Consider the following 26395-nt stretch of genomic DNA (forward strand, 5'->3'; position numbering starts at 1 on the left):
TTTTCTTATCTTATTCTGGTTTATTCTACTCTTTCATGTTCTTTTACTCTGTTTTCTTTCCTTTTACTGTATTTTATTTTCTTTTACTGTTTTCTTTCGTTTTACTGTATTTTATTCTCTTTTACTGTTTTCTTTCATTTTACTGTATTTTCTTTTACTGTTTTCTTTCATTTTACTGTATTTTCTTTTACTCTGTTTTCTTTCATTTTACTGTATTTTTTTCTTTTACCGGTTTCTTTCATTTTACTGTATTTTATTTTCTTTTACTGTTTTATTTTACTGTGGTTTATTTTCTTTTACTGTTTTCTTTCACTTTATTTTATTTTCTTTCACTCTGTTTTCTTTAATTTATTTATTTTTATTCTATTTACTTTTATTCTATTTATTTTCTTTCATCCTATTTATTTGTATCTATTCCATTTTATCTATCTCATTTATTTAAATTTTTTTCTCCTATTCCATTTTATTTGATTTATTATTCTGATTTCTCCGGACTGGGGGGGGGCGCAGCCGCAGTGCCACGGCCACCCCGGGGCTGCAGCCCCCCCCCGCCCCGCTCCTCGCGGGAATTCAATTTTCCGTTCAGCCCAGAGCGCGGCCCGAGCGGTGGCGCTGGGGGGAGCTTTGCCCGGTGATAACGGGGCGGGACGGCGGCGCTGCCGCGGTGCCCTCGAACGGGCAGAGACGGTCAGAAACCAGAAGCAAAACTGAACTGCGGGTTGGGAAGCGCCGGGCCCAGCCGGGATTCGCGCGGTGGCTCCAGCACGAGGCCCGGGGAAGGGCCCGCTCCGGCCCCCACCAGTCCCCGGAGAAGCGTTTTCGGAGCCAGTCCCCAGCAGCACCATTAACAAAAAAGGCCTTTTATTAACAAAAAAAGCCTTTTTTCCTCCTCGTGCCAAGCAGGCGACGACCTCGGCCCCCTCGGAGCACCCTTCCACCCCCAGCCCGCCCTGCGTCAGCCCAGCTCGCGGCCGGCACCTCCTGCCCTCCAACATCTTATTTTTGTGATTTCCAGCGCTGGAGTTGAGTCTGTCGGAGAGGAGGAGCTGGGGGGTGGTTTTGGCAGCGCCAGGAGCCAGATGCAGCCGCGGTCCTGCCCCGGGAGAGGGGCAAGAGGGGCAAGAGCCAGGCCTAAGCCTGGCCGGGGGCTCGCAGGGGCTGGACCTGGCTTGGTTTGCCTGCGGGGCGGGTTGGCCGAACAGGAGCAGCTGAGGAGACCGGCACATACTTGAAGTTTAAAGTCATAAAAAAAAAAGGAGAAGTAGCAGGAAACGCAGCTGCTGGTTCAAAGGGAAGTTTTCACAAACATCAGAAGGAGGGAAGTCAAACGCAGGTGGTAAGTCCCTGGGAAGCCCAAAAGCAAACGGTGCGGAACGCGGAGCCGTTCCCCGGAGCTCTCTCCTGTCTCCCCGGGGTCCGGCACTTGGGAGGGTTTTTCCAACGCTCCAGCACCACGGGGCTGCTCTGCGCTCTCAACTCCAGGTGCCCCCACAACGCCCCCAGACCGGCAGCCCTGGCCCCCCAGCTCAGCTCAGCTCAGCTCAGCTCGGCTCGGCTCAGCTCAGCTCGGCTCAGCTCAGCTCACAGAATTTCACAGAAATTTTTTCACAGAATCGTCTAGGTTGGAAAAGCCCTTGAAGCTCCTCCAGTCCAACCGTTAACCCAACATTAACAGTTCCCAACCCCACCAGATCCCTCAGCGCTGGGTCAACCCGACTCTTCAACCCCTCCAGGGATGGGGACTCCCCCCCTGCCCTGGGCAGCCCATTCCAACGCCCAACAACCCCTTCTGCAAAGAAATCCTTCCTAAGAGCCAGTCTGACCCTGCCCTGGCGCAGCTTGAGGCCATTCCCTCTTGTCCTGGCGCTGGTTCCTTGGCTCAAGAGACTCATCCCCCCTCTCTGCACCCTCCTTTCAGGGAGTTGGAGAGGGCCAGGAGGTCTCCCCTCAGCCTCCTCTTCTCCAGACTAAACGCCCCCAGTTCCCTCAGCCACTCCTCTTACGACAAGGGACGACGAGCCGCTCCTCGGCTCAGCCCAGCTCAGCTCAGCCCAGCTCCATCCGCGGTGCTCACAGCCAAGGGGTGAAGGCTTTGGCCCCCAGATCCCGGCCTACCACAGGCTCTTCCTGGCAGCGTGGGTGTTCCCACCCATCCCAGCTGATCCCACCAGCAGCCCCGGCACAGGAGAGCGCTGCTGCCCCGGGGAGGAGCTGGGGCAGCTGCTCCAGCAGCATCAGGGCCTCTCCGCGGAGGACGGCTGCCAGCGGTTGGGTACCTCCAAGGCTCGGTTTTGGGGCCACTCCTGTTTAACATCTTTATTGATGATCTGGGCGAGGGGATCGAGTGCCCCCTCAGTCAGTTTGCAGATGACACCCAGTTGGGTGGGAGTGTTGATCGGCTCGAGGGTAGGGAGGCTCTGCAGAGAGACCTGGACAGGCTGGAGCGATGGGCTGAGGCCAACTGGGGGAGTTTCACTAAGGCCAAATGCCGGGTGCTGCCCTTGGGCCACAACAACCCCCAGCAGCGCTACAGGCTTGGGGAGGAGTGGCTGGAGAGCTGCCAGTCAGAGAGGGACCTGGGGGGGATTGATAATGAGCCAGCAGTGTGCCCAGGTGGCCAAGAAGGCCAATGGCATCCTGGCTTGTATCAGCCATAGCGTGTCCAGGAGGGACGGGGAAGGGATCTGACCCCTGTGCTCGGCACTGGTGAGGCTGCACCTCGATGAGTGGGTTCAGTTTTGGGCCACTCACTCCAAAAAGGCCATTGAATGACTCGAGCGTGTCCAGAGAAGGGCAACGGAGCTGGTGCAGGGTCTGGAGCACAGGTCTGATGGGGAGCGGCTGAGGGAACTGGGGGGGTTTAGTCTGGAGAAGAGGAGGCTGAGGGGAGACCTCATGGCCCTCTACAACTCCCTGAAAGGAGGGTGCAGAGAGGGGGGATGAGTCTCTTGAACCAAGGAACAAGCGCCAGGCCAAGAGGGAATGGCCTCAAGCTGCGCCAGGGCAGGGTCAGACTGGCTCTTAGGAAGGATTTCTTTGCAGAAGGGGCTGTTGGGCGTTGGAATGGGCTGCCCAGGGCAGGGGGGGAGTCCCCATCCCTGGAGGGGTTGAAGAGTCGGGTTGACCCAGCGCTGAGGGATCTGGTGGAGTTGGGAATGGTCAGGGGGAGGTTCATGGTTGGACTGGAGGAGCTTCAAGGGCTTTTCCAACCAAGATGATTCTGTGATAACACACTGTCTGCAAAAACACACTTCGATAAGGATTCTCTGTCCAGTTGCTCAGTGAATTTTGACACGTAAGCGCCGAGAGCAGGGCCAGAGCCTGTCGCACTGTGCGAGGGCAGGAGTGCAGGGGCCCAGGTTCACTGTCAACTCCTGCACCGTCTAATTAAGGTCCTGCAGCTCATTAAACACTCCACGTTCACTCCAAGTGCTTCCTGGGTTTGGGGTTTTTTCATGCATTTTCGAGGGTGGGGGTATGTGGTTGTTTTAATCCCGTGTCAGCAGGTTTGTGCAGCCCCCGCCACGTGGCGGAGCGAGCAGCCACCCTCCCTGCAGGCCACTATGGGATGGCGACACCGGGCCTGCACTACCCGGGGCAAATGTCCTCGTCCTTCCTTCACATCTACCAATAACGGGGCCGAGAAGTTAGGGCAAGCCACGGGGTTATAAAAGATGGTTTTCACAGGTTCTGGTCTTACTGGCAACCACTGGGAGGATCAGCAAAACCAACGCCTCAGTTCCTGTTGCACAGTTCTGGGCCCTAATCCTCAGATAAATGCTACTGTGTGTCCATCACATTCTACTGGATGCCAGGCCCAGGGGAAGAGACAGAAGGGGCTGATTTCAGTCCTTCTGTTTCTAGACATCTTATTAAGCCCAGAGCTCTGATTTTCATAAATCCTTAAGATTTTTAGCAGCAATTGCGATCCAAAAAAATATGAAAAAATTAATGCAGCTTTAACTGAGACCGATTTTTTTTTTTCCCTGTAATTTTCTTAGTGACAAGTGCTGCTCGCTATGCTCCCTTCCAGAGGACTGCTAAAACATGACAGCCTGACCAGTTCGTTATCCAAAGTGTGTAGGAGTCAGCTTTGGTGCCTACAGAAGTCAGGTGAGTTTAAAACACACGAGATGAACAGCACCATTCCAGTCTCCCCCACCTCAGACTCCATTTCTGCTCACGTACCTCACGCCTTGGAGCTGTGGCCACTGTCAGAGCGGGTGTGGGATCAGGCCCCGACACACACACCAGGGCAGGGGAGTGGCAGGACACACCAGTCCCCAGCTGACACAAACCCACCGCCCCACACAGCGGTGCGAGAAGTGACCTCTTACCCCCTCTGGAGCTTTTGGAGTGAGATTCCTCTTAACCCCCCCAAAAACATTCAGAGCAGGGGTAAACCCATGTCATGTTTTTGGGTGCCTACAAACAGGAAGGGTCTTATAAAGGACTATTTATAAAGCCAAAAATTTAACTTTGTTTTGAAAGTTTATTGGATCATCTTGACACAAAAATCATTACAGCAGCTTGTGGTATGTTGTTTTCTTTTTCTCTTTTTTTTGTTTTTCAAGGGAATGTTGATAGCAAATAAATTTGTGAATGTAACACATCATACAGTTTCAAAATTCTAGAATCACTGCACAGGATTCTGTAAGAGAAGACTCTACATGCTAAAGTGACAGTTTTCATCCATGAATTAAAAAAACACTAATTGAGGAACATTATCCTTTAAGACAATTTTAATATGTTCAGTTTCTAATACACAAACTGGCTAACCAAGGGAGGTTGACCAATACCAAAAACTACCACTTCACCAGCAGTGAAGCCTGCTGCAAACAAATTCCTGCAGCGCACGAGTGCGGTCAGAACACAAAGCTGGTCCTAGCAACAAAACCAGAACAGAGCCTTTGCAAAAATGGGAAGAGTGTGAAGAGCACAAGACACGCTTAAAGTACAGGACATTCCCCCAAAAGGATAAAATCAACACTTTATCTGTTCCCTGCGCAGGATTTTAGCTCAACTCTGCTGGGCACTGCTGATACTGTTGGAGTGATGGCGGTGCTGGAGAAGTGGAGACCAACCCAACTCCTCCCTGGGGACCCTTCTGGTAACAGCGACCAACAGCTCTTGATGTGCCTCAAAGCAAAACTGTTCAAGCGTGTTCTGAGTTTGCTGGGTATGGAGCAGCAAGTAAAAGAACTGGGGAGAAAAAAAATAAAAAAAATCGAAAGATTTTGGAGAAGGCCATCAATTAAGCATCTCTGTAAAGGACACAGTGACATCCCTTTCCAGTCAGCGATTCCACGAGATCTCAATAGTGCAGAACGGGCTTCACTTCGCAGACCCTCTTTCTTCCCTCTGAAGTAACCTGCCACAGACACGAGTCCTCCCCAACCCGCCCCTCCTGCCACCCAGGCAGGGGGAGTTCTGCTGCAGGGACCCAGCCACACTCGCGCTGCTAAATCTGCATCCGCTGCAGCGAGGGCAGGGCCACGGGACGCTGCGGGGACAGCGGAGACAGCACGACACCTCTGGCTTCACAGCCCAGAGGGAGGGAACAGGCCTGTACCTGCAAACTGCTCGGAGGACAAGGGATTACACACGTGGGAGCTTCTCTAACCTGGTAGTGGTCAACCTCAGCTGGTGAGCAAAATGACAAAAAAGCAGGAACAGACCCCTTTGGATTTCCAGTTTCTTGCTACACCCTAACTTTTCAGGAATGTGAAATTGAAGTGGACTCATAAAACACATCAGCAGAGACTGCTCAAAGGGGAGAGGCATGACAGACTCCATTTGCGGGGGTGGTCAACAGGAGCAGAGACCCAAACAGTAACACTTTCAGCCTGTTTCATGCATTCACTCTCTACTCTTTCAGCTGTCACTAAAAGAAGGTTAAGGCTCAAGGCAACTACTATAAACAGAAACTCAAACATCCCGGTTCCCACAGGGCTCATTTGGATTAGCTCAAAGAGATGGAGAGTGTTTATATGCTGATCAAAATAGATCTTGAGATAATAATAATAATAAATCATATATAAAAAAAAAAGAGGCCTTCAGGTCCAGCACCAGCCTCTGCTAGAAATATACATCAACTACAGCAGCCCTGAAGACATTTCCAAGGATCAAGTCAACCTTCCCTGGCAACAAGCACAACCAACAGACTCTGTGCTACTGTTGATAAAATTCTGCTTAGTCCACCGTCCCACGCAGATGGCAAGGTTTACAGGATCATCATGAGCTGCTGAATAAATAGCGCCCGCCCCTCCCTCCTCCAGTCATGTCACCAGGATCTCTTTGGGCTAGAAAGGGTTAACACCACAGTTTGTAAAAAGTTTTGAAATAAAAAGGTAACATACAGCCTTAAAATGTCTAAACTGCAAACAATGGTGGAGTTAACTGAAAAGCACGTGCCCCAGGATAGTACATGCGTACGAGGGAGAAACTTAACACTTGGGTCTGCTCGTCTTTACACATCAGGTGTGTTTCTTGTTGTTGGAATATTTTATAAGGAATATTCAGCACTTGGACAATGTCTCTTTCATCTCATCCAACAAGTTGCTAAGCAGGGTGGAATCATTACATTTCCCATCTATGGATACAGAGTTCTCTCCCTTGGAAAGAAAAAGAAAAAAGAAATCCATTAGCTCCTCTTCTAAGCGGGGACAATTTTATTCCCAGGCAAGCTCAGGGAGTGGACCCGGGCGGTGGAGCGGGCCGAGGAGGGAAGCAGGCTGAACTGGGAGGTCAGTTCGGGGAGGGCCTCAGGGCTGCTGCCACCCACCAGGTATGTGCTGGGCGGCAGAAAGCCCAGGGGAAGCACAAGCTTGGCAGCAGCACAGTGGAAACTGCTAGAGGGGCCAGAGGAATTGAATTGCCTGTGGTATCCCTGGATGGTTTAGGTATAGGTCCCTCCTCCTGTTAAGCTAGGAAAGGCTGCAGGTTTCGCTTCTCTCGGGTCTTGTTTCAGAGTGGTACAACGCTCTCACCTTTTTTACCAGTAGGCAGACGTGATGGCCTTGGATAGAACGACTGTACATTGATGCACACGAATCAACGCGTTCCACAACTATAAAGAAAACAGGAGTTTTCATTTAGTGGGACAACTTTTAATATAAGTTTCGCTTCCCATGAAGAGGAACTACTGCTTTGCCTGGCCTCCAGGAATAGAAGCTTCTAGTGAGTGAGGGGAGGAGGAAGTCAGGGTTAAGATGATGTATGTGCCTGGCTCCTCCTGGCTCCCTATCTAGGATATTTCACAATAATAAGGTTAAGTCATTTGTCTTTTAAGCAAGCTGCAAATGTTTTGTGGCAAAAATACTGATCAGAATGCAGATCTCTTCCCCAGAAATAATTTCAGTGAGGCAACACCTAATGCGTACACCAGAGCATGATGAAACAGCCATTTGTTTTGCTTCATCCAGTACTTGTGTTATTAATTACTAACTCCAAACTTGAATAGCTCACGCTCTCCCTTACTGAAACGAAGCACTGGGGAAAGAGGTGAGCTGAAGCACTGAGATCAAACACACCCTCCAAAGAACAGTTACAGCCCTACCTACAAGCAAGCTGCTCCCGTGGTACCTGCCACGTGCCTCACTGGACTGGAGGAAAGCCACAGGGACAGAAGGAGGCTTCATTCCGAAGAACATTGCATGCCTTGAGGATACCAGTGTATTACAAAAGTGGAAAAAACTCCTCTCCCAAATTTATTTAATCTGGCCATCACCTGCTTCTGTCATTGTTGAGGCCACAGAGCACTGCACTTGCCAAGCACAGCTGAAATTTTAGAACACAGAATTTTGCAGAAGGTTCTGCATCGAGGAAGACTCACCTGAAAAATGATGATGAAAACATATCTTTGCCAGTAGATGTTGGAAAGAAATGCTAATTCCATCTACTTTAATAGAACTCATGTGCAGATCTCCAGACTCTAGGAGCTTGGCAAAAGCATCGCTGCAAAACAGGAAGGAAAGTAAACACTTGTACTACAAATTCAGGTGAAATCTGCCACATTAGCCCCATGCAGACCTTGAGACATCTCAGGATGCAGAAGTCTAAGTACTACCAAGCTCTAGGAAAATGGATTTACAGCAAATATGGGAACAATACTCCAGACTCCACTGGAGTACCTGTGACCTCAACCAGAGCTACTTCCACACGACCTCTGCCAGCCTACAGGGCACAGAGCTCCTTCTTCAGAATCACTTGAAATAAGTTGCTGGAAATATTTGAACAGTCAAACATTACACAAGGTAACTGAACCAAAGCAGTCACAAGCAGCCAAAGTCAAACGCATGCTGCGTGTCTTGCAGAGATGGCCTGCAGCCAAAGCTCAGCTTCACATGGGCGGCAAAAGCACCAGTGTTGTGCTCCCTAAATGGCACTTACCTATAGCAAGGCGTCGTGATCAAGTATGAAGCGCAACTGAAGTGCAATTTGAAATCTAGTTTTTCATGGGTTGAACCTTCATCATTCTGCAACAGGTCAAAGGAAAGGAGATGAATGGGAGCCCCGAGGCAGCAAGAGGAGGCACCACCCCCACCTACCAAACAGGCACCAACGAAGACTTTAGGGCTCAATTCCCTTTGATATACCCTGGCTGGGCCTGAAGGATCACTCTGAGAACCACCACACTACAACATCAGGCCACTCAGAGAAAAGATTTGGGCAGCTAGGTTCACACGTACATCTAGAGCAGGTAAGGGACACAACCAGAGGGATCGGGCTGCATTTTTGATTGCACTCTGCTGAAATATATTGAGCAGACTGAATTTAAACTAACACTTGAAGGTGTGGTTTTATAGTTCACTATTTCCCAAGCAAAATAATGAATTAAGATCTCCCAGATTCTTAGGTACTGAAAACAGGACGAGTATACTATTTTTAAGAAACCCTTAAAATAGAGATAATGGCTGACTCTGAAGGAGCCACAACTGTCTCCATTCACTTCAAGCTGTTCACACAGCTCCTTCATTAAGAATTCTTCTCAAGTAAGATTAGAAACCTACAGTCTTATACAGGTCGATACCTATTAAACAATGCCTTCAACTAACCTCACTCTTGTTCTGGGTTTCCATCCTTAATAACTGTATCTAATTCTTATTACTATTTTTCCATCCTTGTATCAGGTAGCAGTGTCCAACTGATTTCTGGATAACCGAGATCAGAACAAACAGATTCTGGGTTGCATCTCTCCCTGGTTGGTTGACCTCCTCTCCCCAGCAGATGCACCACTGTCAGCTAGAAAATCACTGCGATGTGGCATATGTTTCAGGCTGCATTGCTCACACACTGCCAGGAATGACAATATAGGACATGCTTACGCAGTATTCGGGACACTCTTTGCACAAGATGTCATGTAAAAATACTTCTCACATCACAGAATGGGCTGGTGCAGCAGAGATGAAATGATGCCTAAAAAAAGCTCTAAAGCAGTGCTTTCCACCCAAGTCAAGCTCCCTTATGCAGTTCCAAAGGAAGCAGAAGCACAGATTTTAAAGCTGCACTTACTTTGACTATAAAGGACAGTGTTCCTTTTAACTTCTGAGCCATAACAATACTCTGAAGTGTAAACACAAACTGGGCTTCATTAGAGATTCCTAGCATGAAGAGAGGAAAGGGAGAAGTCAGGTCAGAAAATGGTTTCCATATCTAAGTAATGGTTAGAATAAACTGATCCGTAGCAGCTAAGCCTTATGTATTGACTATTTCTGAACCAAGCTTGAAATTTTCCGTGTAGTTGGGAGAAAGTTATACGCACAATTCCTGTTGTGAATTAACAGTGTTACAGCACTTAGCTCTTGGGTCTCTGAAAAGCAGCAGTGATAGCTGGCATTTGGTAGAGGTTATTGAGTGAGTGCCTGGACAAAGTATGTCACAGTGGCAATATATTTAAACTGTTTGTATAATTGGAAGATTATATAGCTTTCCAAGTAGTTTTCAGAACTAATTTGAATGCCAATGTTTCTATGCTTTTATTTTAATGTACAAGTCTGTGTCAAGAACTGCCTCATATAGAATAAAAAACCACCCCACTGCTTTTCACACGGGGGATCAAAATATACCCTGAAGACACTAAATCCCAGACAACTTGTGAGCTGTTTCAGTATTCAAATTAACTCTTTGGCAAAGGAAGTGAAATTCAAAGGAATTCAGCAGTTCAATTGTACTATTGCACTATGTATGAAGCCATTACTCTTCATTTCTGTGTCGTAATATTTCTTAAGGGCTCAGCTGCCCATCCAAATAAGTACATACTTATCACAAACTTTCACTGCATATGGCCTCTGCCATTAAAACAGTGGAACAATAGCTCGAGAATAAATCCAGAGCAGATTCTAATGGTTCACAAACTTTGTTTCACTTTAAATCTCATAGCAAACTCCTCATGAATCTCAGACTCCTGTAGTTGGCGATGCTGGCACATTCAAGGGTGTGCCAGTCTGTGGTCACCTGAAAAAGCAACTCAGGCATTCGGACTCCCAGCCCTACATTATAGGCTTTGCTCTTGCTACACAGAACCACCTGCGTTTATAGCCACACTGTAAGAAGGCTTATCCTCTCCAGTGAATTGTGTGAAAGCCCAGCGAACACCCAGGCAGAAGGATTTGTCTTTCTGGAAAACAACAAGTAGCAAGAAGTTCAAACAATTCTTTCCACAGGAGGGCAGTGCAGGACTAGACATACTCCAAGAACCCTGTGCAAAGCTGCATACCAGGGGGTAGCTGGAAGGGCACAGGTATCCCATCATGTACTGATGATCCTTCTGGTCGGAGCATTTTAGTGTTGAGAGAGTCCAGGACATTTAGTTCCATGCTCTTAAGGAAGCTAGTGCTTTTGTTCTCAAAGATAACAGAGACAGTAACTTGACTATCGTTCTGGAGGTTTCCTTGAATATCATAGGTCTGCAAATGAAGGGAAAAAAAAAGTCACAGGAAAGATTCAGAAACTTCAAACAGCAGAGCACTAGAACAGAACACTGCATCAGAATAAAGCAAGCTTCAGAAAGAACGTAGTTTGGTACAGCTATAGGATAATGAAAAGCACACTGGTGATCAGCTCCACAGTACTGCTAAGTAGTGGGAAAACAGCAACTTAAGAACTTATTAAGTGGGACATCCAAAAGAAAAGAAATGGAGCTCTGTTACATTTCGAACTCCTGCGATTTAAACAGTTCTCCAGTTAAATGTTGTCTACATAAAGTCGCTGTACTATCCCCAGGGTATGCTCTCTTTTCTTAGAGAACACAAGAAGAGAAGAGATCAGGATTTGAAAGCCAAAGAAACTCACCATTTTAACATATGGATTTTCAGCAAGAAGGCGGTAACTGGACATAGGCTGAAAAACAAGAAAGAAATCACAGCTGCAATATACTTAGTTTCTCTAAAAAGAGCTGTCATTCTCTTTCCTCCCAAAACAGTTTGGCTCCTGCCTTCTCTCAGGGCAAGGGCAGCCAGTGCACAGCTACTCACTGGTAGTGGTTCATCATCTAGTGTTCCATTCTGCACTGACTCTGTCGTCTCCTCCTCACTGTGATGACTCTTCTTTTTGGATTTCTTTTTATCCTTTGATTTCTCTTCTTTCTCTTTCTTGTGCTTTTTCTTCTTATGCTTGGAGGATTTCTACCAAGAACAACAAGAAACTACAACAAACCCTTAAAGAAACCCTACATTTCTAGCCATTACATCATGACCCCTCTACCAATCTTTCAACTCCAAACTCCCACTCTCTGCAGCCTTTGGGACCGAACAAAGTTTCCTACTACTGCAGAAACCCAAAACAAGAGCTCCCATTCCTTAAACCCCAACAGTCACTCTGTGCTGAGTCCCAGTAAACCCTTGCTGACCACTCGCATGACAATACCTTAACCCACAGCAGCCTGGGGCCAGCAGAAGGTCAAATCTCTTCAGCTGTTTGGAAGCTCAGCTTTAAAGCTGCTACATGACCCTTGGCTCAAGGAACAACCAAACTTCTTCCTGTGAAGTGTTTAGAGCTCTTCAAGGACTTAACATCCCACGGCTGCCTGTTTGCAGGTGGTCACTACACTGAATTGGTAATTCCTGTGTGCTTTTTAAGGAATACAAGATGCTAGGAAAGTATGCCTAAGGGTGTCAGCAATTTAAACCACTTACTTTTCCTTCATCATCCTCCTCCTCATCTCGCTCTTCCCTTTCTTCCTTCTTTACTTCTTGAGGTTCAGCCACAACAGCAGCACCCACTACAGGCTCACTCTGAGTAGATTAGCAGAAGGATTATGACACTAACAGAACACAGTTGAAACAATTGAATCCCACACCAAAAGAAATCTTAACAGTGACACCCCTCCCAACACCAACTTTTATTTCAAAAATTATATTTGATTAACATGGTATCGAGCCTTTCATTTTATGCCTCTGAAACCCAGCAAATATGATCACTTGAGGACCAGATACAAAAGATTTCTTCCAAGGAATCCATCCCCTTATATTCCCTGTCTCTTCCTCTAAAATCTCCCATCAAAATTCATGAGACTTTTTCTTTCAGACTATGTCTCTCCTGTCTATTAATATTGCTAATGTCTAGCTCACACTAGGAAATAAAACCATACAATAATATTAAAACCCAACAATAATATACTGCAAGTCCACCAAGTCTGTAGCTGCATCTGTATTTCTATCCATTGATCTGCAGCACAGAATAAGCCTGAAACCTCCTATTACAGTGTCTGTAAACTGGGGAGATAAAATGTCATTGCTTCATAGCATTAAGTTGAGGAGATGAAGCCTATCTTTCCCTTCTCTCCTGCAGCATGACAAAGCACTCGTATCACAGCTAAGATGCAATCATAAGTTTCCTGCGATGTGGTAAGATGTCTACCTGTGGCTGGGTAGTGGAAGCAGGAGGTGGAGCAGTGGAGAGCCAGAAATCCAAGTCTTCCCCCTGAATTTCAAGAGAAAAACAAAACCACGACACTTGTTTTGATTCTTTAGAACAAAAAAAAAACCCATCAATTAAATTAAAACCTTAAGTTTTCATGGAAATGCATCTCTCCAGAATGCTGGCACACAGATGCTACAATACATTTATGAACAAATAGTTCAAGAAGTTTAACTGCAGCCTTTGAGCAACTTCCAAACCTGGACACAGCCGACAGTAACTCCAAATTACCCTACATTTCACAATAGCTACAGGCATTCAAGGCACACAGGCTGCACCCTAGAGGAAGAGTGTATCACTGCAGAGTGATTAACAAGAAGGATACTTCAAGTCTTCAGAGTAAGTGACAACTAATGTCAGGTTTTATAACTGCAAGATTCTGAAGTATATGGGGACACAATGTAGAACAAAAATGAGTTCCAGGTATTTTGCTAAAGACTTCCCCATTTTAAGAATAGACAGAGTATCAGTAACCTCAGCTTCCAAATTAGATCTGGAAGATCTGCTGTGTAGGCTGCAGTAAGCTGAATTCTGCTAACTGATGAGGCCAAGTAAATGTTATTTTTATTAAGTAAATGTTATTTTTATTAATAATAATCTTTAAATTTTTACAGCCATAAGAACAGGTATTTAAGGAAATAAAGGTTGAAAACGTTCAGCTGTTTGAATTATCAAATGTGACTGTTCCTAAGCAACAGCAGAACACAGCAAATAAATATGGCCCATAACAGCAGTTTTTAACATAATGCAAGTCTTGGAGAATTACCTTTTTTTCTTCTTCCTCCTCTATTACCTTCTTCTCTTTCTCTTTCTTCTTTCCTTTGTCTCTCTCTTTTTCTTTGTGTTTCTTTTCCTTCTTTTTGGGTTTCTTGCTCTTCTTCTCTACTAGGGGAGCTTCTGAGTCTGGTGACTTCAGGGTCTCAACGTTCCTGTGTCTCTGCACTGGCAGCTTCTCACTGTCTGCTAAGGGTCTTAAAAATCAAGAGACCATTACCCTTCTGCAAACAGTCTCCCTTAGCTCAGATTATCTGCTGGATGTCCAATACAAGGTATGCTTTGTTTTTAAAGAGTTGGGCCCCAAAATCTTAAATTGGCACATACTTCTGTACCTGAAGTTTATTTATGTACCTGCAGGCACTGCCCTTGTGGATTAGCAGGTAATAGAAACAATTTGAAGGTGACTGCGAGCCAAGCTCTTGCTGACACCTGATCACTCTTAAAAGGGGTAAGTCCAGACTTGCAGGCTGAGTAACACCTACAGAATACATACACGTAGCATTACGCTGCATTTCTGTGGAACCACTCTCAAAGGAAGAGCAAAGATGTGAAACAGTAGGAAGCGTTTGCAACAGCGTGGAAATTCAAGCAGTGGAATGACAGCATGGCTCAAACAGCCCTTGAAGGGCGTGGTTTTTGTTACTGATGAATAGATCGCTCCAATTGGAAATTATTTTAAGCAATAAATTTTTCCATTTTGAAAATTTACGCTATGAATCTGTACTCTACCATCACATTTAAAAAGTTGTGTTTCATTTCAGACACCCGTTTCCGAAAATCATGAGTAGTAGTTCAGATTTACACTGTATCCCAAAGCCATTACTTGGGGAAAAAAAAACACACCACAGAAATTTTTCCATTCTTGTCAAACACTGTCCAGAAATCAGTAAGAAGTTCACCAATTGCCACTTTTTCCATTTCTACAGCTTTTACTCAACGTTAATTTTCATGTTTGAGCAGCAAACATGAAACAAGTTCAGGAAGATTTCTAATGGTCTCACCTGCCTTAATTTTTTCACTTATATTGCATGAAGAACCAGACCAAATTAATTTTTTTACTTTGAAACAAACACTGTAAGGGCAAGATGGACTCCATCTGTTTGAAGAGTAAACGGATCTCATCTTTAAGCTATTTCACATACACTGCACAGGAACAGGGACTGGTGCTGAAAGTCAATGACAAAATAAGACTCACACAAATTTGAGGGTCAATGATTTCAATAGTTTCACCACCCTTCAAGTATTTACATTGTCCACTGAAATCAACCAACCACTTAGCAATATATTCTTACCTGGAAGGCTTCCCTGAAACCAGACTGCATGTGAGCGTGACACAGACATAGCAGTGCAAGCACAGAAAGAAAGAGAAAGGACAGAGACATGAGAAAACATGACAGGAGAGCACAGCGACTCATATGGAATGGAAAGAGAATGGATGGAAACAATACCAAAGTCCAAAGATGCCTCCTGGAGCACAGCATTCGAACTGCTCTGCTCTATGTCTTCTAGGGCTCTCATGCAAATGAGCTCTATAGTCAGAAATTGATTTCCTTTTATACACTTGTCCCCTGTAGACTCAGAGGAATGTGACCAGCTCATGAAAAAGGGAAGTTTTTCAGAAGCTGTTCTTTCACTTTTTAAAATGCTATATCACTTTTTTGCAAGATACCAAGGGACCAAAGTGCTACAGATTTGAGAACTGCAGAGAACAGCACAGACTTTAAAGTTACATACCAGAGAGACACTACACACGCACACATGTGCCTGCCCACCTTCAAAACTTTACAGGAGGCATCCATGGACAATAAATCAGCAATTATTTTTAGCGTGGTGATTTGGTAAAACAGCAACCCAAAAAAAAAATTTCCACGTGCAATACTTAACAGTCCACTGCTAATTATCACGTGGCATGCAGGGTTCAGGGTCTGCTGCACTGCAGCCTGGGGTGCTCATACTGTGAACGAGTCCAGCAGCTGAATGCGGACCAGCCTCTGGTCAAAGTTATGATATGCAGCTCACTCAATCCTGATAGAACAGGATTTTCCAACAGTGGCACCACACTGAATGTTTGCAGGGCAATGGGGATGCTACACACTGGCTGTTACTGGTCAGAGGATCACAAGGCAGAGCATACAGGCTTGCCACATGTACGCTGGCTCCGAGACGAACACAGATGAACGCGGGCCACAGTGCCAACGCAGGTTAGATCAGAGAGATACTGGTACACCCGAAAGCGCAAACTCTCTCACATCTGGTCCCAGCTACGCTGCCTGAGCTTTCAGGCTCCATCCAGTCACACAAAACGATTCCCCTGCTGGTCCCAAACCCCCTTGCTATTTCAGCAGCTTTGCTTTTATCATGTATGCTGCAGTGGGAACCCCAGCCTGGATGATCAGCTAAGGTTACTTCCAAGACATAGCGAGAGACAGTCTTTTCACTTAGTGGACTGCAGATAATGCCGTTGCCTGTTTAGCCCCAGACCTGCCCTCATGCATTCTGATTGGCAATTAAGTAAATTCACACACAAAACTGTCACTTACTTATCCAGATCTATATCAAGTGCCTTATATGGATCATTGGGATCTTTGTCATCTTCATCACTGGGCAGAGCATTCTGCAGGAGAGAGAAAGACACCGTCCACTGAAGAAGCAAACCACAGGCAGTTTCAAAGCTAAACCTTTACATTACCCGAAGTTTTTTTTAAGATTGTTAATCCTGGAACAGGCCAGCTGGCAGTCAGGCACAGTAAGTTATAGAAACAATGCACTTTAATGCAGCATCTAGTTACAAGATTAATTTAGAACAGAAAACCATTCTTCATAAGCTGCAGGATTTGAATTGCTGCTGTTTGGTTTTGATTAAAGGAAATTTTAGGAACAAATACAGATTACATCATTAGCATGTGCAATTAATTATAATCAGCTGCAAACCTGCTGACTAGACAGCAAGTTAATGTCAAAGTGAAGCAGCAGAGCATAATAAATGAAGTGACTATTTGGATAGAGTTACTTTTATAGCAGAGATGCATATTGTTTGTTGGTTGTGTTTTTTTTTTTTTTTAAATAGCTTCAGTGGCAATTTTTGTCTTTTTGTGCACAAAAAGACAATAATTTCTCCCCCTGCAAAGAACAGCCTAGGACCATCTCAGTCATTTCTTAATCAGCTTTGCAAGAAATCAGACCTCTTCAACTGCAACAACACAGACTGGCTGGCAATTCGTGGGGAAAAATCTCTCCAGAAGAGCAGAGGTAAACCCCCCAACTGAGACCACCAAACGAAGCAACTGACCTCTGGCATCTCTTCTGTTATGATATCGACATGGTGAGCTGGAGCAATATCCTCCTCACTCTCCGTGTGCAGAGAGTTATGGCGATGATGTTTACCTCTCTTCTCCTTTTTCTGTTTTTTCTTTTTCTTGTCTTTCTCCAGTTTCTGTTTATGTCTTCGCTCTTCTTCCAGTTTCACATACTGGTCAGACATAGGCATTCCTGCGGAGGAAGCCAAACCGCTTTCAGGCTACAGTCCACATGGACACTGATCACTGCAACAATATGTCAGGAGTGAACCTTGCTTCTAGCTTCTCAACACCTCTGTGCTTCCGTATCGCCTCACATACAGCCCCTCTAGCACCAGCTCTACCATCACACTCCATCTCCCCAGAAACAGGACAGAGTTCTATCCTGCTCCCTGATTCTTGTCCACATTATCTGGATTACAAAGGGCATCTCAACATCGATATTTTAAATAGAATTGGTGCCATTGCTGTACTAATACTGACAACTTTCCACACTTTTAGGGAAAACTTTGTTATGTAAGCCTTAAATATTTGCACTTAGAACTCATCACTCGCAGTGTACTGCACTTTATCAACAGCTTTTCAGTGCTATATCAAACCACTGATTAGACATACAACTATCTTCTGATATTTGAAACAAGATATTAAAATAGTATCTCTATCATTAGACTCCACTTAGTGTCTCCTGATCACCTTCATCAGCCCTTTAAGACATCCCAAAGGTGACTGTCACCTACACAGAACAGTGGTTAGTTCACACGTTACAGACTTGGCTGCACAATACACTTAATCACAGAATTAATTCTAATACTGTCTCGAGAGGAACTGCACTTGGACTGCAAAGTACTATTTTCAAACACATGTAAGTTAAGGAGATTTATTTAAGAGTCTAATGAAAATATGCTCCTTGCCCTTAAAAACCTAAGGAAGAATCCATAAGAAGAAATTATTACTTTTGCTTAACTGAATTTCTGTAATTAATTTTAAAGATTAGCTGCATTTACCTGGAACTTTTAGGGGGACAGAAAGGTCAATCTGGACCACAGGTATATGTTCCACACCTGGAGTGTCTTGGTATCGCTGGGAAAATGAAAATTTGTTACGTTCTGGGCACTGCCAGATACAAATTTATATAAATAGACACGTTTCAAAACATCAAACAGTTAATCCTTTAAGTGAACATTTTAAAAGAATAGGAATGGAATAGCTCAGTACTAAATCCTGTATGGTAGCAGAATGCATCTTTAAAGCCAGCTGACAGCTATTATAAAAGACCATACTTTTAGCTACCGTTTTTTAACCCTGTTTCTGCCCTAAAGAAGGCTTGTTGCAACTCTCTGAAGAATTTTTGATTTGTGTTTTATAACTAATAACTTGTCTCTTCAAAAGAGGAAATTTTTTGATTTGAGTTAAGGAAAATGGAGCAGTCCTTAGGATATACAGGGAATAAAGCAGGTTCCTTCCCTGAAAAAGGGGTTAAAGAAGAGACCCCAATAACCTTTTGATCCATAAGACACACTGCATGTTCAAGAGGACCATGTTCACTCTCTCTTCATTGCCCTTAATGAAATGCCTGGTAATCTGAACCCTTCCATCACCCACAGCTGGGACAAACTACCTGCACAGGAATCTGTGACACAAGGGCACAGAGGAGAAGTTTCTCTACGGCTTTCAGGGAGTCCTTGCTGAAGTATAAACACCGCGCTTTCCACGACAAGTTAACCCAGACTGTTCCACACTGCTGTGTAATGGCTGTTGTGACAATTACCACCCCTTATTTCTAAACTGGAGGTCCACCAGAGATTCACAAAAAGCTGGCTGCTCTTGGGATATCAGGTCACTTATGAGTTTCTCAGAACAAGCAAGACTTATAAAAATAGTTGTAGGTAGCCCCTCCAGTTGGCACACAAGACCTCAAGTGATCAGAACTGCAGTGGAAATAATCGGAATGCCCCAGAGGGAAGCCACAGCTCTGACATTCAACAAGCCTTCACACAATTAAGAGGCCAACAAGATATTTTAACTCAGACTCACTCACCTTCTGTGGGGAAGGAGAACTTTTAATATAAAATGGGTTGTTTGCTTGTTCTTGTTTCCGGGCTTCTCGACGCTAAAAGCAAAAGAGTATTCGTAGTTAGAATGTTTGTTTATAAGCAAAGAGAGATAAAAGCCATCAAAGTGCAAAATGCCAACTCCCTGAATTTTTGGAACAATACATAACTACCTGCAAAAACACTACAGCATATTGGCTTGTGTATGATAAACCCGTTTTGAGTTACAAGACACACTAGGATATAACTGCAAGTACTTTTACTGCTGTAAGTAATACTCCTTAGAACACCCTTTCTTTGCTTTTTAATTGTAGACTAGAGATAGTAACTTCCCAAAGACCAGATTCTGATGGCAATTTAAATATTTCTATTTTCATTTTTGCAAAGAGAGGAAGGTATGAAGATTCTTCTCAATAAAAAGTTTTCTCAACGAAAATAAAAAGATCAGAAGCCAGAAAGGTGGTATCACTACTGAGAACAGTCACATTACAGTAATTCACAGAAGTTGCTGAAGTCCGTGGGAAAAGATGCTGCTGCTTTTTCTGCTGATATAGAGCACACAGAATATCAGAGATATGCCAATGGAGGAGGTGTGTAAAAAACCAAATAGTTGCAAAGCCCAGCACAAGTGTCCATCCTCAAGACCCTGTACTTGAAAGCGAACTGCACCAGACACCACAGTTTACAGGTCAGATTTTTACAACAGCTCAAAACACCTAACAAGGGCTAAGCTTTTATAAAATCATGCTTCTATATGGACAAGATAGGCAAGCTAGACTTCCAAGAGAACCTTATATCTGATGTATTCCTCAGTGCCTAAAAAACCCACCTGTATTAAACCAAATATCTTTTGTTCACATCAAATCATCAGATCTCCTGAGCTGTAGAGAGTAGAATGGCTCCCTGGCTACACGGGGAATCCATAACAGCCCCAACTGCTTTAGTAGCACTTACAACATCACTGCTGAATTATGTAGGGAAGAGCATTTTAACATTCACTCACTCTGGCCAGTTCCTCTTCATCTATTTCTGGCTGCCTATGTCTGGAATGCCTTTGTTCCTCATCATGAAAAATTGTTTTGGGCTTTTCATCTTCAGACTCACTGTCTGATGGAGGTTCATTGATCCAGGCATCAAGGTCCAAGCTGGTAAGAATTGCAGTAAACAAATAGATTGACTCAATACCCCTGAGCATTTCAGTGTTTCTCATCACATACTTAACTTTACTATTTAAGAGTTTAAAAGTTTGAATAAGGCTCTGGGAGAAAGAAGAAACCTTACCCCTCTGGAACTGGTACTTTTTTCTGTGCTTTAGGAGCCACAGGGTTCAGCTCACCAGCAAACAGGGCTATTACCTCCTCAGCTACTGGTACTTCTTTTATTTGTAGCTTCTGAATATACTTTATTAGTTGCAAGATGCAAGAAGCCTAAAAATAAATGCAGAAATAATTTCAGAATTAATATTAACAAACTGAACTAAAAAAATCAACTGCAATGAAAGTCAGCAGAACACAACTGTTCTAACTCCATTAAGGGAATGAAGAAAAGCAGCATAAGCTGCAGGTTTAGAGCAAACGTAAAAAAATCCATGTTAACCCTCTTCTCTTCTAGCTGTGTCCTTTTTGTGTCCTCGTGTGCTTGCATAATTTTAAAATTAAATTGTTTTGAGTGAAATTCTCGCAAGCAGTCTTCAGAGGTGGTATGGAACTGGAATAAGATCTGGGCTCTGACATAAAATGTCACCACTCTTCCCACCCACGCTAGTTCTAGAGCTTCTCTTTCACCAAGTTACACAAAGTACAGAATAAATGCACCACTCCATTGATAACAATGGCTTATATAAAACGTGCACGTCCACAGAAAATTACACACATGCTCCAGTACGAATGAGAGACTTGGTATGATAAATTTCAAAGTAATATTGTTCTCTTACCCTCTCCTGAACTTCTAGATCTGCACTCTGTACAAACTGAGGCAAACGCTCAATCATCAGCTGTGTAATTTCCTGAGCTGCTTCCTTTTCCCCAGATTGCTCTTTCTGCTGTAGGATGGATGCATAGAGTTTCACCATATTCTGGACATAAACCGCCTGGATGTGGCCTGGTAGAGTTGTAACTTTAGGCCTCAACATTGCTTCTAACGTTTGGTTTGCTTCCTCGAGGTGTCTATAAAGACAGAGACGACAGATGAAAGACAGCAACTGAGATATTTCAACGTTTCATCAGTCTTCACGTGGAAGAATTTTTCAAAAACCTTGGTTGCAGTACAAAGTACTACACAAAGACAGGACAGACTACAAATACATAATAATTTGCTCTCTGTGTATCTTCCCCTTCCAAATTACAGTAGTAACGTGGCACGGAAGAATTTACAGCTTTATCCTTTTACAGAAGGGAGGGACACCTCAGTTTCTACCTTTACAAGTTCAGTGTTCTCTCCATTAACTAAGCATTGCACTTTTAAGTGCCAACTCCACTGACAGTTTGGATCTAGCAGCCCAAATACCTTCCTGCCATTCTGTACTTCACCACTCGCATAAATGAATTTCCAAGCATTTACTGAACCGAAATAAAATCTAGTAAGCAATGCTTAATACACAGAAAAGAAAGCAGATCATACACTGGTTTTAATAAATCTCGTGCTCTTATTCAAAATTGTCTGCTCACAACTAATGGAAGATGCACAAAAAAGTTATGGGTCCATTACAAATGGAAAGCTAAAGTTCTTTCAAATTTAAAATGGGATCAAACTGAAGAAGGAGAGTATGTTCTCTTGCTTCTTAATCTACAGTTTTCTTTGCAGAACATTTTAAATTAGATGAAGATCTGAGCCTTAGCAGCATTCCCTAAAAATATCACACCTACTACGTGAATTTAAACTGGAACCAGTGTTCAGAGTGGCAATTACAAGAAGAGACACCAAACCAGATGTTAAAAGGACATTACAGTATCATGGTCTGTCCAGCTTACCAAAACGAAAGCTAGGTAAGCACGTGTGTACGTGTATCTAGTTAATGCTAACACAATCTACTTAAGCTAAAAGACATTGTTGGCACAAGAACATTGAAAATTGTGCTGCTGTGGGTACAAAGAAGCTTTGAGAAAAAGTAAGATACCTTCTAATTCTCAGGAAGATGAGGTTCTGCAAAAACCTTTCAACAAGGGCAAAACAGGGAGGAGAGCAAAAACTAATTCAAACATGGTGACTGGACATTTTCCCTGATATAAGTGGGGTAAGACCTTAATGATTAAGGAGTTCCTTCAATGTCTTAAGATCTTACAGCTCATACCCACAACTATGCCCTCCTGCACGAGTGGGCAGGACTATGGAGACAAGAAAAAAGACCAGATATTAAAAATGAGGTATCCGTCCTGGCTAGAAACAGCTGAGGAGTCTATGGGGCAAGGGAGCGGGAAAGAAGCAATCATTTTGTTAGATTTAGTGAGCATATTCTGAACTATCTTTCTCTCAAAAATATGTTTTAGTGACCGGAATCTTTGTCTGAAAGAAGCCGCTCAAAGCGCATCAGGCTTTCTGCTTGCACTTACTCAGAGAACTCCCCACATATCCAAGCAGCAGCATAAAGCACTTCACAGATCCCATTTCTCTGGGTGTTGCTGGCTATGAGATGAGCATTGTCCAGAAGCATGGCCATTTGAGAAACTGCAAATTTACGAATAGCTTTAACTCTGATAGCTACATCTAACATCTGAGCTGCTATAAGATGCCCATGCCGTGTGCCTTCCAGTCGGGTCAGCTCCACCAAGATGCTTATGTACCTACAAAAAGTGAAAGGGACGCAATTTTATCAGCAGACAATCATGCATTACCATTGCTGATGATCTCAAAGCTGTCACATAAAAACACTGACCATTCAAAGTTTGTGATATATTGATAATTGGACTGACTACAAATATCTATGATTTTGGTCAGAAGCTCATCCCGGTACGTCGTCCCTTCTGCTTTATCCACATGAATCATCAGTTTCTTCACTATCTCCATCAAGTTCTTCTTCGATACCTGTAAGAGTTATTGAAGGGTTGAACGACAGCTAAGCCATTTCCCATACTGTCAAGTCCTTCTAATTCCATTAAAGCAGCTACTAGCTCTTTGACGGACCTGTGTCATGTGTTACAAGAGATCAGAACCACCTCTCTAGGCCCAAACTTTGGTCACAATCAAAAAAGGAATCTCTGTATTTCTTGTCAATGTTGTGATTAAAGCAGAGCCAGCACAAGTATACAAGACCATGCTGTGGGAGAGCTGAGAATCAGAATTACTAGCAGCAACATAGAAATCCAGGAGAAAATGAATCTTCTACTTCTGCCAGATGGGCAAATTTAATAGTTTAAAACATTCTTGCTTCTAAACTAAACAAATTTAAGAGTCATTAACATCCAACGTAATTCTAGCATTTCAAAACATAGCTGTATTAACTTGCTCTGGAAACTTATTTGTCTAAATAAAGTGACCAAAATATTCAGTAAATATCACCAGTTGTGACTCACTGCTTCCAGCTATGATCTCTCAATAGTACGTGTTAAAGACATCACTAACAAGAATGTATGTAATAGTATTTCTACAGTCATTAGAGGCAGAGTTGAGCAAAGCGGCAGACTCTTTGTCATCTTTTGACTAAAGACAGAACAAGCAGAACTGAACCTACAGGAACTAAGAAAATACTCCAGTTCTCTTTGCAACAACATTAAAACCACTGTCTGATGCTAGGTTGTTGATGCTGTTCTCATCTCGTGAGGAGTACCAGACAAAAGGCGTCCCTTCTTTTCACTTTCTCCTCTAAAATAGGAAGCTATGAGACATATCTACCACAATCCCTTTGTGCGTGGGGGGAGGTTGCGGCACAGACTCGAGTGAAAGGCACTTTACTATATAAATCACAACCACAGTCCTTTCAGAGATCAAACGCTGTCACTACAAGATTGCCCCTGCAGCCTATGCACAACCGCCCTGCAGAATGCGGGCACAAGACTGGCGGCACACAGGAGAACAAAGAGAACGAGATTCGGTACATGTTATTAAAAGACATAACAAAATTTATAATGATGGGCAAATTTGACATTGAAGCAGCTTAAAGCCGCCTTCTCCTGTTGTTTCAGAGCACTCCGGACTGTTTCCCAGACTGCATCAATGATGTCAGCCTGCACTATCGTGTGCTGCAACCCAGAACAGCACGGACCTATCCCAATAAGCCTGTAGCCCACTTTATACCCGGACTAAGCACGGAAGGAGCAGCTAAAGCTTAGGAATTAGAAAAGCAGCCTTCCGGGTGACTTCCACAGCACTCACACTCAGAAACTCCTTCCAGTCTGAATCCAAGTTTTTAAAGCCCTCTCATACTGTGCCAGATCTTTTACTTGTTGTGTCAGAAAAGATATGGGAGTTATTATCACAAAACTACTGGGAGAAGGGAAGAGAAAGTTGAATGTTTTTCTTAAACATCAGCCTCCTAAAGGGTCACGGGGGCTGGAGAGGAAAGGAAATACATGTAGAAACATACCATGCCATACAGGAGATCTAAAGCTCTGAGTCGGATAGACTCATCTTTGTCATCCAAACATTGGAGAATGAGATCCTTGTGAGACTGAACTGATTTAGGATGCGTTTTCAGGATTTTGGACATAGCTAACAGTCCCAGGTATTTCACTGTGAAAGACAAAATATAACTTCTTTCCAAATATAGAAACACTGTTCTGTGTTTAGCATGAAATCTTAACACCAAGTTATACTGAAACCAACTTTAATATACTTGAACAAAAATCTATGACAAGGAAAAGCATTTTTGAGGAACAGTGCATCACAGATTACGGTCTTTAATTTCATAATCCCATATACAGGCATGCAATTACATATATAATCTTCAGTCTTCTTGCACCTCAGATTTTATCACTGATTGAAAAATATGTATATATTTAATATTTATTCTATATTTAATATATAGAAACGATGGGTTTTGAGAACAGGCATCCTAGAATGAACACAGCTGTAAAAGCACTGAAGACTGGTGTATTAAGTAGGAGCCCTGTTCTCAGTGGGAAAAATTCAGATGTCAGGGAAAAGATTTGCACAAAAAAGGATTTCCCACTGTTCTTTGTAGTCACTAAAATAAGTAAGCATTCTTACATTGCACTATTATGCTTACACTGCTGAATACTCCTCATGCTTTCTCCAAGCAGCAAGTTTATAAAAAGGGAAGATCCAGAGCATGGAAAGAAAACTGGTTTAGATCTACAAGACCACAAACAGCAGTAATAACTCATCTCAATTGTTTTAAAAAAGCTCATTATAAAGAAGTGTTCACTATCAAGAATTATTTCCACATTAAAAAAAATCCCAGCAATTGTTTACAATGTACCAGGCACTACAATACTGAACAAGCTGTTTGGAGAAACAGCTCATTGCTCTAAGACTGCTGCAATTTCTCCTCAGTGGTTGGTTGCTAAAAGCTTCCACGAAGACAAGCAACATACTTACAGTTCTGGTCAGAATCTTCTATCAATATCCTTAACTTCTGAACACAAAGCTGGAAAAAAGATCACGTCATACTTATTACAAGTCTTAAAAGTCTTAGTTAAAATAACTCTTCATTAAGTTTACTCAACACACAAGGAAGCAGTCTGACCCAGACCTGGGGCCTCTAGGTAAGAGGGTCTTGTTGCATTAACAGATTTCAAGAGAAAAGGAACCTCTGTATGATTGTATGAATGGGGAGTTAGGAAAACTCTAAATGAGAAGAGTCCACATTTTAGAGCAAAGAAAATGGGAGAATTTATATAGGAAATGCTTCAGTCTGTAGAATTCCACCTGAGTGAGAGCACTTTGGGGAGCTATTGCTTTAACTGTAGGCAAAGGAACACAATCCAACTTCTCCATGGTACTTGGTATTACACAGTAAAGCAGAAGAAATAACCCCCACCAAAACCCAGTGTTGTACCTGGATGCTAGCGCTGTGATTCGGCATCCCAGAGGACAGAGAGATCAAAACTGAAATACACAAGCGCAAATTTCAGTTGGCATTTCTGTGTTCTGAAGGAACCTAACAACACAAGTCCTAAAGGTCAACAGCTAGCTCAGCTCACAAGGAAAAATGCAACTTTATTTTGGTGTTTGTTCATTTGCTTGGACTTTTGCAGGGTCTGGGGGGAGGAGAGAAGGTTGTGACACGTACTATAGTTTCATATACCTTAAGGGGAATAATAGCAGGGCAGGAAAAAAAGTGTAAAGGTAGGAACTGCTGGAACAGCCAGGTCAAAGCTGCTTTTCATTACACTTTGCTCTCATTAAGGTTTACTTGACTGATATTGCATAGCAGTTAAGACTGTAAATATGTCATCA

At 43.6% G+C, this 26395-nt stretch overlaps 1 protein-coding gene across 4 annotated transcripts in view; it reads right to left on the minus strand.

Moving 5' to 3' along the window:
* Window positions 1–4472: 4472 nt before the first annotated feature.
* The window catches only part of AP3D1 (adaptor related protein complex 3 subunit delta 1), a 46286-nt gene continuing 24363 nt past the window's right edge, over window positions 4473–26395 (minus strand). Inside the window, exons 10-33 of one of the 4 annotated variants that reach the window (XM_074851956.1) lie at window positions 25995–26044; window positions 25535–25583; window positions 24561–24706; window positions 22914–23062; window positions 22591–22821; window positions 20976–21207; window positions 20324–20469; window positions 20046–20187; window positions 19030–19101; window positions 17996–18071; window positions 16985–17184; window positions 16236–16309; window positions 14988–15011; window positions 13685–13889; window positions 12859–12921; window positions 12135–12233; window positions 11475–11624; window positions 11293–11340; window positions 10718–10907; window positions 9514–9602; window positions 8392–8477; window positions 7835–7956; window positions 6990–7069; window positions 4473–6614 (exon numbers count right to left, since the gene is read on the minus strand). In XM_074851956.1, coding sequence (XP_074708057.1) covers window positions 6519–6614; window positions 6990–7069; window positions 7835–7956; window positions 8392–8477; window positions 9514–9602; window positions 10718–10907; window positions 11293–11340; window positions 11475–11624; window positions 12135–12233; window positions 12859–12921; window positions 13685–13889; window positions 14988–15011; window positions 16236–16309; window positions 16985–17184; window positions 17996–18071; window positions 19030–19101; window positions 20046–20187; window positions 20324–20469; window positions 20976–21207; window positions 22591–22821; window positions 22914–23062; window positions 24561–24706; window positions 25535–25583; window positions 25995–26044 — 2819 coding nt within the window. In that variant the 3' untranslated portion in view covers window positions 4473–6518. Of the gene's footprint in view, window positions 6615–6989; window positions 7070–7834; window positions 7957–8391; window positions 8478–9056; window positions 9295–9513; window positions 9603–10713; window positions 10908–11292; window positions 11341–11474; window positions 11645–12134; window positions 12234–12858; window positions 12922–13684; window positions 13890–14987; window positions 15012–16235; window positions 16310–16984; window positions 17185–17995; window positions 18072–19029; window positions 19102–20045; window positions 20188–20323; window positions 20470–20975; window positions 21208–22590; window positions 22822–22913; window positions 23063–24560; window positions 24707–25534; window positions 25584–25994; window positions 26045–26395 lie in introns of those variants that run through there. The other 3 variants (XM_074851957.1, XR_012626585.1, XR_012626586.1) reach the window with 3 other exon arrangements.

The sequence above is a fragment of the Strix uralensis genome, chromosome 27 (genome assembly GCF_047716275.1).
Source record: "Strix uralensis isolate ZFMK-TIS-50842 chromosome 27, bStrUra1, whole genome shotgun sequence".
Taxonomy (NCBI): domain Eukaryota; kingdom Metazoa; phylum Chordata; class Aves; order Strigiformes; family Strigidae; genus Strix; species Strix uralensis.